Raw genomic sequence first — 11,784 nt, 5'->3', positions numbered from 1 at the left:
GCAGCACGGTTGAGTAACTTGCGCGGTTAAGTCATATAAAGTGGTTCTCTCCACACATCACCAATGATTTGCGGGGAAATACTACGGCGCGTCGTCGCGTTGTCCACTGTTAAAGCCTGCCCGCCGCGACAACACACACACCAAAGTCGATTCGTAACAACGACATGCGAATGTTTAAGACTCGGCTTGGACAGGGCGGAGCTTCTGGCGTTGTGGTGTAGCGGTTGTTTCTTAACTTCCTGATGCCAAGGACAGTGATTCAAATGTTGTAGCACGCTTCCCCGCGGTTCAGTCTCCCGTTCCAAAATTCCTGTGCCAATTTTCCCGAGTGCCATTTCCCCCGCGACGAAACGCCCCCTCTCCCTTCTCCTGCGTTTCGTTTTGCCCGTACCAAAAGCGCCGTTAAAGCTGCTGCCCCTCTACCCGCGGGGACCTCTTCTGAGTGAGCGCGGCCTTTCGATGGACGTGGGGGATTTTACTGCAAAGGGAAGAAGGCTGCCTGGAGCTGAGCACGTCGTTCATTTTTTTTTTTTTTTGTTACTTTTCCACTTGGTACACTCCTATTCATGTCGAGAAGTGGAAATTAATTTCTTGGCACCTCTTTTTTGCTCAGCATCAAGAGAAAACGAAGGAAGGGGAGAGGTGAACGAAAGCGGGCTCAGGGCGCATACAACTGAATTCTGTTTCTGTGTGTGGATTTTAATTTTTATTTACAGCATTTTCCGTTTGAATTTGTGATCCCTTCTCTATTTTCTTTTAAACAATAAATCTAAAAAACTCGCCAGGACACAACTATAAATGACGGGTTATACTAGCACATAACGTAGTAACACAAACACGAACTTACTGCAGAACGACTACGTGCAGTCGGAATCGTCTCCCGTGCCGTGCTGAAGGAACTGAAGTGTGAAAGCCAGGACAATTAACTTTAATATGGTTTCCCCAGAACGAGAACATAAGTATGGTGTATTTGACCGATGTCATTTTACGGCGCTCAGCACGATTTTGACTCCGTTGGCACAGTCCATATTCAGCGGCATAATTAAAATGCGGCCTGTTCATCTTTCCCTCAGCGCAGTTTGTTCTGAAAAGGTGAAAAGATGTGCAGACATCCAGAGAATTGTATACTAATGGGTAGGATTCTTACGCAGCTTGCATTCATTGTTAGATGTGCAGACACCCATACTCGCAGCTATATACTTGGCAGCGGAGGCAGCGAACAGAGCGGACGCTTACCCCTGCTCATTTCACAGGTTGGAAATATCACATTTGTTTTGCTACACACTTTTGCCTTGGCTGCCTCTGCTGTCTGGTGTTGTTAACACAAAAATTGCAGTTCACCACAAGCCCTGTCGCACTATATATGGCAAGCTAATCGGAGTTTAAGCGTGAAATGCGAAAGGAGCTTCGCATCAGATTTGCATCAGAGCCCGGATTCGCATCAGAGCTTCGGCTCTGATCCTGGACTGCATCATATCCCACGTATCATATCCTGCCCTCCAGAAGGATCTATCCCCCTCCCCACCCTACTCTCAGTAACCAACAGGCTCATCTCTGCAGGCTCCGGCTGCAGATATGAGCCTGTGGCAGCACGAGTCTGTTGAAACGGAAGGTGTTTCTCCAGACCCGAGTTCAGACTCAAGCGATGTTCTGGCAGAGCCGGCAGTAGAGACCCCAAACGATTTTAATGGTGCAGCCAAGAGTAACGCCGATGCCGCGACTAAGCGAGTCGTTAACGCCTTACCACGAGATCAGGTACTCGATGTCGTCAACTGTCAGCAGAGCTCGTAACGATTCCGGTGTTGCTTGGAGCTGAGCCGTTTTCTTAGACCGGGCTCCCAGGATCTAGTGTAGCCTTGACAGCTGGAAAAGATAACGAAAACACCCTTCGGTGTTCGCTTACCGACGGTGTCGCAAAAAAGGCAAAGGACGAATAGAGAGGCAAAATTTTCGGACATACGTGCGGCAAGAGTTCCACTGCGCGCCTGCCGAGTGGCGGCGCCGTACGCTCGCTTTGAGCCGGGTCTCAGCGGACCTCGCAGCACCCTAGAACGAAAGCGCGCACGCCTTGCTCTAACGGCGAAAATTAGGCAAGTTTTATCCGCGCGCTCAAGATGCGTCTCGGATGAAGACCGATGTCCTCTCAACCGGTTGCAGTCTCCTTCAAAGAACGGGCGCATCTAAGGTGCGATTCAAAAAGGGGAAAGCTCAGGGCAATGCCGGGAGCTCGAGTTGCAGCTCTCAGTGCGAGAAGTGGCCTGTGGACGCCTCACTTTCTCGATGGCGTTGTTTTTCCTGAAGCAGGTTTTGCCCTTTACGATTCTATTTGTTTTTGTGTGAGACATTTCCAATCACGCAAAATGTCAGCCTTAAGAGTTCGTGTGCTTGGCTAAGGTACTGCTGGGCAAAAATATAACTGTTTTAGTTAGTTAATTGCGTATTTTTGTCGCAACTACAAGCCTGGTAGAGCTTCAGTGTGGATTGTCTTCGCACCTGTCGGCGATGCGGTTGTGGTTTTTTTGTGTTCGGTTGCTTGCCAGAGCAAGCCAGAGACGTTCCTGGGGAATGACTATTCGTCAAGTGACCGGCCCGGGGAAGCCCCAGCACAGTGTCGTTCGGTCCAGGCCTGGAGTAGATCGTCTGCCGAGCACTTCTCTTCGAGAGCATCCCTCCGACACCCGGACAACGGTTGAAGGCCTTTCTCCATCGGGATCTCGGACTCCCCGCAGAGAAGCGGTTCAGTTTCAGCGCGCCGCAATTGTGATGATGATGATGATTTCTATTGGTTTCCCCTTTGTATCGGGGTGATGACATGCCATCTTACCAAAAAGGACTAATATACATATGTTTTACACTTTTGGTATAATACTAGCGCTGCTTAGGGCAGGCACAAAAAGCTTATTAGGCACAAAATACTTTTTTTTTCCTGTTACAGGTGGTAACTGTCCTAGGCAATATTCCCCTCTCTGCCTTTCGTCCACCAGCATTCTAATCTTCTTTTCGTCCCCTCGACAGCCTTGAAGGTAACTTCCTCTGTGATACCCTTAAATCCTAGGGCTTCTGAAAGCCCAATATTCCCTTCATGTAGATTTGGATGGATACCCTCACATTCTAACACGATGTGCCGCATAGTTTCTGTTTCTTTTCCGCAGACCACGCATACCCCCTCATTTTGTGAATACTTCCCCACAAAACTCTTAGTTCGCAGGCAACCTGCTCTAGCCTCAAAAAGCAAAGCACTGCCCTGGGAATTATCGTAGAAATTTTCCTTTCTGATGTTCATCTTCTCAGCCCTGTACATCTCTAACGACGTTTTAGCTTCCATTTTTTCCCTCCATTTATTCGTTTCAATCTGCCTTGCCTCTTTTTTGGTTACCTTGGCTGTTTTGGATTCCCCACTGTTCTTTCCGTATTTCATCGTTAGCCTTCTAGTCTTTCTTAACCACTGCGTGTCCACGCTTTTCAAGTACAGGTACCTAAAAACCTTAGTTGCCCACCTTCGTTGATCCATTGCCCTCAACCTCATCTCAAAGCATATTTTACTCTGAGCTTCTCTAACTTCAAACGACGCCCAGCCCATATCTCCCTGAACTGCTTCGTTAGTTGTTTTTCCATGCGCGCCTAAGGCCAAACGTCCTACCGTTCTCTGGTTTACTTCAAGGCCTGATAGAACGTCTGATTTTAAGCAGAGTACAGCATTTGCAAACGTGAGACCCGGAACCATTACTCCTTTCCACATTCCTCTTACTACTTCATATTTGTTATACCCCCACAGAGCTCTATGCTTCATTATAGCTGCGTTTCGCTTTCCCTTAACCTTAAGTTGCTCCTCGTGAGTACTTAAGTAGTTATCCCCTTCGTTTATCCACACTCCCAAATATTTATATTCCTTCACTCTAGGTAATTCGCCTTGCTGGATAGACACTACGTCGGTGGTAGCGTCATTGAAAACCATTATTCCTGATTTTTCTGCACTGAAATTTAATCCGAGGTCAGTGGCTTCCTGGCCGCAAATATTTATTAGCCGCTGCATATCGGTTTGGTTATCAGCTAAAAGAACAATGTCGTCTGCGTATAACATTCCCGGAAGATGCTGTTGTACCACTTCGCCTTGCAGCATATGGGTTAGGCTAAACCCTACTTGACTTTCTTCCATTTTCTTTTCTAACCCTGCCATGTAAAGCATGAACAGTATTGGGCTCAAAGGGCATCCCTGTTTCAGTCCCCGATGGATGTTGACCTGCTGGGCGCATTTCTGTCCTTCCCAAGTAAGGTGCACTCTATTGTCTTTATAGATTGCTATAAGGAACTGTACTAACTCGTCATCTAATCCCTGGAGTTTCAGCATCCTCCACAGCCGTTCTCTGTTTACGTTGTCATATGCCCCTTTAATGTCCAAGAACGTAATCCATAGTGGTCTATTCTGTGCTTTCGCAATTTCAATGCACTGCGTTATCACGAACAGATTGTCATCCAGTCGCCTGTCTTGTCTAAATCCATTCTGCAGTTCCCCAAGTATTTCATTTTATTCCATCCATGCTTGGATTTCTGATTTTATCGCCTGCATTACGAATCTATACACCACTGACGTTACTGTGAGTGGTCTGTATGAATCAATACTGGCTTTGTCTCCTCTGCCTTTATATATTAAATTCATCCTACTTTCTAACCAGTCCTCTGGTATTTGTTTGGTTTCTATCACCTTATCTATCGCCCTCATAAACGAATCCTTACTTTTAGGTCCAAGTAGGTTTATCAGTTGCATTGGTATTCCGTCCGGGCCCACTGCTGTCTGGGGGGAAACCTTTTGCTCTGCTTTTTTCCAATCAAGGTTGCTCAAACTTATTTTCCTTTCCGCAGTCTTTTGTGGCGCTGATGTTATCGGTGCAGGTTTCCCTACCACTATTGTCCTAAACTTCTCACTAATCACTCGATGAATATGCGCCAACGCGTGCTCTGCTTCTAAATGTTCCCCCTCTTCATCAATCAGGAATTTTTGATGGTTATCGTTTTTTGAGCTTAGTGATTTTACATGGTTCCAAAACTTCTTGGATGCGCTTTTGTCCTTTTTCCGTATTTCTGCCATCCATTGTTCGCTTTTCTGCTTGATCTTTGTTTGCACCATTTTCTGCACTTCTAGTTTTTTCTCACGGTAGACCTCCCACTTCTCCTTCACTACCTCCGGTTCCATACCAGTTCTTTTTGCTTCTCTATGTTCTCTCGACGCCTTTCTTCGCTGGTCAATAGCCTCTTTTATTTCCTTATTCCACCAGCTTCTCGGCTTTCTCTTCCCTTTCCATCGGTTTCGTTCCTTTGCTTCATTCATCTTACCCTTTATGAACGCAATCATTTCGTCGTAATCCCAATTTTTGCCTGGGTATTTATTGATTTCATCTTCCAATTTATCAGCGATGGTCTTTAACTGCTCATTATTCAAATTATTTCCTTCTATTGTACCTATTTCTGCATTTTTCCGGGTTGCGCCTCCAAAGTGCAAGCTAAATCGCTTGTGGTCGCTTCCTAAGCTGTCTGTTCCATTTTCATCTATCCTCATTTCCCACAGCCTTCCGTATACTGTCTCGGATACTAAACTGTAGTCTATGCTAGACTGTCTGTTACCGCTTTCCCACGTTATTTGTCCATCACACTTGCTTTCCGTGTTCACTATTACAAGCCGGTTTTCCTGGCATAGATCTATCACTAGAGAACCGTTGTGGTCTGTGTATCCATCCAAACCTTCTATATGGGCATTCATATCTCCAACTATGATTATTTCGCCCGAATCTTTGAACTCGTTTATATCTCTTCTCAAACAGTTTACCATTTCCTCATTTTCCTCCCTAGCACTACTTCCGGTCCACAGATACACCACTCCTAACCATGTATTTTTCCCCTCTATGGTGCCTCTTACCCATAGATGCTCTTTACAACTTTCATGCACTCTCTGCCAGTCGGTCCCTTGTTTAATAAGCATGCCAACACCTCCCCCTTTCTTCATTCCTGTGGTCCTGTTGCAACCTTCCCAGACATAATTGTCTATGATAGGTGGGGCTTCTAGGTCCCGGAGGTGAGTCTCGGCTAAAGCGTACACGTCTATTCCTTCCCGTTCAAGTTGCTTTTTAATTTCCACCCACTTATCTGGCTTTCTGCCTCCCTGCATATTTATGTAGTTGATTAAATATTTATTGCATTTATTGCATTTGTTTTTCCCTTTCCGCTTACGGGGTCTGTTTTTGTCTTTTACAGAATTGTTTGCTCCATTGTTTTCACTTAAATGGCTTCTGTCAACGCTCTCAGTTACGTCCGTGGGTTCTCCGTTTAGCTCTAGGCCTGGCTGCCTCCCCGCGTTGAGTGTGCATGTGTCTCTTGCTTCCCCTTTGTCTCCTAGTTTGCCTTCCTTAGCTGCGCGGGGCCCCCTAAAAAAGCTACCGCTCTCCCACCTAAGCGCCACCCCACCTTATTTCCTAGCCTGAGGCTGAAGTGAATCCCGTCCCACTGAAAAGCTTGCCTATGTCCGATGCTGCCCACTACCCTGTTCACGTCTATCACTTCCAGCCCAAGTTCACTGCCGCACCTCACGATCTCGCTGTTAGCAGCGAGTACTACCCGTTCGGTGTGCACGCCCTGCTTCACCACCTCCGGCACGGTGCAGACTGCAATGCGCACATTTGGGGCCGTCGCCCGCAGGTCCTTTACCCCCTTCGCTATCTCCTGGCCAAGTTTTCCCTCCTCTCCCTTTAGAACGTGCTGCAAGCTTCGTGCAGTGCTTTTGAGCTTTGTGGCAGAGCCTACCACTACGTGCGCCTTCCGTGGGCGCCTCGCTGTCGGTGACTCAAACCACTGCAGCGACAGCCAACTTATCTGCAAGTTGAGACCTGAACCGGCGCCGCAGTCGAGATCTCCTCTCCCCCTTCTCTCAGGCTCAACGAGTGCCGCTGCTGCCGGCCCCTCACGAACTCAGAAAGAGCGTTGCGTGTTTCTGTACTATTTGTGGGTCGTGTGCACATTAGCACAGGGAAAGGCGCACAGCCGTTACGGCTATTGTGTACAAAACCGCCCTCCCGGTGTTTCCCATTCGTTTTGGAGCAGTGAATCCTTGCTGTCGCTCTGCTCGAGTCCTGTACTGTAACCTCTCCCGGAAGGGTATTGTCCCTATATTGCTTCGGCTCATCTCTCGCCATGCAGTAAACCAGTCAAGTTTACCTTCGGCTTCTTGTCGTCATCGCCAAGGCAGCAACCTTTGCTGGCCGCTCACCACCACGCTACCACACGCATGACGGAGGCGACGGAACCCGGTTCGGGGGCACCTTCCCGAATGTAACACACCGTGCCCAACCAAGCGGCGCTACTCCCTCTCGGGCTTTAACACTGGCATCTTGGTGGAACGAATACTCAAGAGAGGCCCTGACGGAACTTGTGTGAAACCGCTCCCGCCTTGCGAGGACGTCCACGGAGCCCACTACCCTGTGCCGTTCTGCTATGCTGCGCCTCGCCTTCTCCGCCCCTGCTTCCGTTCACGAGAGCAATGAAGTACGCCGGAGCAAGCGAATGCCGAAGAACCCTGCTGACGCTGCGAAATATACTCGAAATCAGCCGTACTCGTCTTCACTGCGGCTAATTTTGTTCACATTAGCAGTTTTGTCGGAGCGCCGTAAAAACGATCCGTGGCATTTAGCCCGATTGAGCCACCGTCGCTGCAAAAAAATCGAACAACACTGTTCATGGACCTCCTTAAAGGAGCCATGAAGAGAAAATACAACTTTGTTTAATTTGAAAGAACTAGGATTCAGTATCTCACTCAGCTCCATTCCAGCCGCAAAAGACGTTTTTTAACGAAAAAAATGCAAGAAGTATCGAAAAACTTTCAAATTTCGTGCTACAGTGACGTCTTATGGAGAAGAGTGACGTCATACGGGCCAACAATAAAACATAATTTTCAGTGCGTTAACTGCACGTTAGCATTCATGTGATGCGGTCAAATGGAACTAGAGGCCCCACTACAGACGTCCAGTCATGTGTCGTCACGACAGGTCAGTTAGGCGACCGCCAATCGCACAAACAAGGTTCCGTGACGTCATAGAAAAGTTGCGGGAAATTGGCTAGGGGGTCGCGACTGCTTCACACGTTTTCTTTAATATCTCCGTTATTTGTTCGAAGATTTCTATGATATTGGTATCATTGTTATCGGGACTAAGCAGTCTTTCTAACAATCCCAACTTGTATTTTGTCTTCATGGCTCCTTTAAAAGCACTTCACCGCATTTTCTGTAATGCGTTTGAGATACTAGGCGCCTCCCCTGAGTTATCTTTCCTCCACGGGTGGCATACATTTCAGGGAAACGACTTTATAATCGTGAAAGAAAATGCCTCAACCTTGAAGAATCCCGTCGCGGATGTTTATAGCTCAGCGATAATAGTCGGCACAACGCCAAGAACGAGGTGAGCGGCTCAGTTGTGACTGCAGAGTAATGTACATAATTGGGTTTTTTTGAAGTGCGCAAAAAATGAGAAATAATTAGCCTAACATTAACATAAAAAATCAGATACGGAATACAATATACAATAGGAAATAATTATATCAAACAATTACGGGAGAAATTACAAAAGGTACGCTCACGCGAAATACCGGTTCATTTCATGGACGGACCCTCAATTTTCTTTCCAATCTCATGTCCGTTTTCATTCGTTGATATGACGCGTTGTTCGCATGCTGTGGTGTTCCTCGTTGGTCCCTCTAAAGTAAAGTCGTGTAATCATACAGCACGTGCACGGAACAATCGAATATTTAGCATAGAAATGCATCCATAGACAGTTATTTTTGCAGCAGAGTTTGTCCCATTCCAAGTGCGGTTTTGGTATAATTGCGGGGACACTTATTTCAGAGGACAGTAATGGAAGGGTGGCAACAGAGCGGCGAGCAGTCAAAGTACTCTAAAAAGAGACACAAGTCTAGTTCGCATTTTTAGGAGCAGCCGTTTATTACAAGGATTTTTTTTCCTGAGAAGCATTTATTATGGCCAACAAATGTAAGGAGGAAAGAAGAAATGACGGAGGGAATTCAAACATCGCGTCAGCCATGTAGTCCTGGGGGTGTGATCTGTGGCAATCAGTTGGCAAGCACTTCAAGTGATGAACAGCCTTTCCGAGTTGACTCCTCCTGTCGAGACGGTTTGGGTGCTGGTGCTTACGATGGCAGGGGAAAGTCCATCCGGTCCCGAGTACTGGGATGGCAAAGCGTCTTCGTCAACTGTCAGGACACCGACGTCGTGGAGGACGACTCGCCGCTTTTCCTCGGCAATGAACTCCGCTGCCACCGTTTTGGCCGCCCGAAGCAGCACCTCGTCGTAAACAGCTGCTGAAACGATGGGTACCTCAGGAGAACTCCTACGGGTAGGGATGCCATCGTGTGGTCTGGGAGACCGCATGTTGGTTGCGATGCTTGTTTCCGCTGACGGAGCGGCGAGGAGACCGGCCACAGACACCGAGCCGCTCCATCGAATTCCCGTGCTGGGCACCGTGTCCTCCTGCAGCCCAGTGTCCGAGGGCACACGGGATGGACCGCGCGACGTCTCATCATCTGCCTGTTTGATCTCCGTCTTGAAAACCTTGAAGCCGAGCGAGTTCTCCCCGCCCTGCGTGGTGATCTGAAGCCCCTGGCCAAATTCCAAGTGACTCGTCTGCCGCACCCCCTCTGGCCTCCTGCCCTGCCAGATGAGACCGCAGCACGCTTCTTCCTTTGCTCCGTTGACGCCCACCATGTAGTCTAGAAACACAGTGTCACCCTCACAAAGAACCTCGTTGAGGTAGCCCAGGAACATGGTGCCGTCCTTATAAAAACACTCGCTCGTGAACTCTATTTTCCTCGACACAGCAAATTCCTGAACCTCGCAAATACCGATGCACTCCATGACCTGTGCGATGATCCCCTTGACATCTTTGTAAACAGCGATGAGAGGTTGGTTGGATTGGGATCCCGTGTCCACGTTTTGGAGTGTGTCCTTTCCGCCAGCAGTGAAGCTTGGGCTCGGTTCTGTTGTTTCAAATTGTTTCTGGGCACCCCGGCCCTTGTTGGTTTTTCTGTTAAAAACGACTTTTCTATCGGCGACAAGCGGCTTCGTAGGCCTCTGCCCAATCCATACCAGCGTCGCAACCCATGTATTGTCATTCGCTTGCATAGCATCGAAGCTTACTTCCTGGCCATCGGCTACTTCCCAGAGAAAGTTGTCAATGAGTCCCTGGTCGCGGTACGTGACATCCACGGCCGCGCAAGCCATTAAACCACGCCCGGATCCAAACTTGACTATACCGGAAGACTCGGTTATGGGGTACAAGAAGCCCCGCTCCCCAGACAACTTCTGCCTGCATTCCCCGCCTGACGACAAGAGCATCGCATTCCTCTCTTTCTTAACTATGGTGTTGCAGGAGTCCGCCTTGGCCGAAGTTGCATCCCAAGTTTCGCAGCCCGCAGATCCGTTGAAGTAAGTTTTGCGGCTCTCGCAGGGGTCCGGTGTCACCGGTAGATCCTGGGAGTCAGAGCCATCGTCGGACATAAAAATTTCATTGCCAGGGTCATTTTCAAAGTCAGCGGCGCCGTTGCTGTCGCTGTGCCGGCAGAGGTACACTGCTGTAGCCTCCCACTTGACCTTGTCTGTCGGCTTCTTGCTCAGCATGGCGTTGAAGCGAACGTCGTCCTCAATGGTGAGCACGTCCGGAAGGTTTCTTGTGGACTTGCTGAGCGACATTTCCACATTTTTGGCGTGGAAAAAGGCCCGCTCCTTCATATTGAGGCCGAATTTTATGAAGCCATAGTTGGACTTCACCGTTTCGATCACGCCTTGTTGATTGACAAGCTTGGTTACGGTGTCGCAGTCGCCACCTGCTATGTCATTTGCGCTGCTGAGCGGGAGACCAGGTGACGACGAGGGCTTGCTCATGGAGGAACGGGTTACGCGGGTTGCTCGGAAACTGGCTGTGCAATGCTTGGGTCCCAACTTGGCGTCGAAGTTGACGCATTCACCCACCCGCAACCCGGACGATGGCAGGCTCTTGTGCTTGGCATCCTCAAAAGACTTCACGTCGAAGTAAACGCTTGTCCTGACAGGATACTCAGTGCGAATGAACCCGTATAGACTGAATAGACGGTATATGGTGCCCGTAACATCAGCGAGGCAGGTGACATCCCCCTCGTTCGTACCGAGGTCAGACGTTGAAGTAATGGAGCTTTGGACACTACCGTTTGGCAACGAAGTCGTTTGCCGGCTTTCAGTGAGCACAGACACATTGGTGCCATTGCTTATGACGAACATACTCGGATACTGTTGGAGGAAAACCCTGAGTGACTTGACCGAGCTACCGTACTTGGTTCTCAGTTCAGGCGACAGCTGTGAAAGGTGGCCCATCAGATTCTGCAGCGATATTCCCTGGTTCAACTGTACTTGCTGCTTGAGAAATTTCGCCACAGCATCACTCGAGTGGCTAATGCGCTTAAACATGGCTTCCGGGCCGTGTACCGACCATACATCAATGAACCCACCTTCAATCCACTCAATCAGTGCAGGAGCACGCGAGGTTGGTTTCTGATCCAAAGTGCCTGGACATTAGCCGCAAGTTTTATCCCACGCTGGTGGCTCAGTCAGCGAAGTCCACTTCCACGACTGCGCACTCAGCGCACTCTGTGCTCACCTTTGTCGATTCTCGGCGTCCGTATTATTCCGCAGCAGGCCCTGATGGTCAGTGTACGAAGGGTGGTTGGACGTTCCTTGTTGTCGTGGCTAAGTCGCTGGAA

The 11,784-nt window shown here is 48.8% G+C and overlaps 1 protein-coding gene across 1 annotated transcript; it reads right to left on the bottom strand.

Moving 5' to 3' along the window:
• Positions 1–9,121: 9,121 nt before the first annotated feature.
• On the bottom strand, positions 9,122–11,491 carry LOC144161550 (uncharacterized). The gene has a single exon (XM_077692204.1). It carries the CDS (start codon positions 11,489–11,491, stop codon positions 9,122–9,124), a length of 2,370 nt encoding a protein of 789 aa, XP_077548330.1.
• Positions 11,492–11,784: the final 293 nt, after the last annotated feature.

This window comes from Haemaphysalis longicornis, unplaced genomic scaffold, assembly GCF_048455015.1.
Source record: "Haemaphysalis longicornis isolate Haplotype H1 unplaced genomic scaffold, Haemaphysalis longicornis Haplotype H1 scaffold_1, whole genome shotgun sequence".
Lineage (NCBI taxonomy): Eukaryota > Metazoa > Arthropoda > Arachnida > Ixodida > Ixodidae > Haemaphysalis > Haemaphysalis longicornis.
This window is presented reverse-complemented; position numbering and strand designations above follow the sequence as displayed.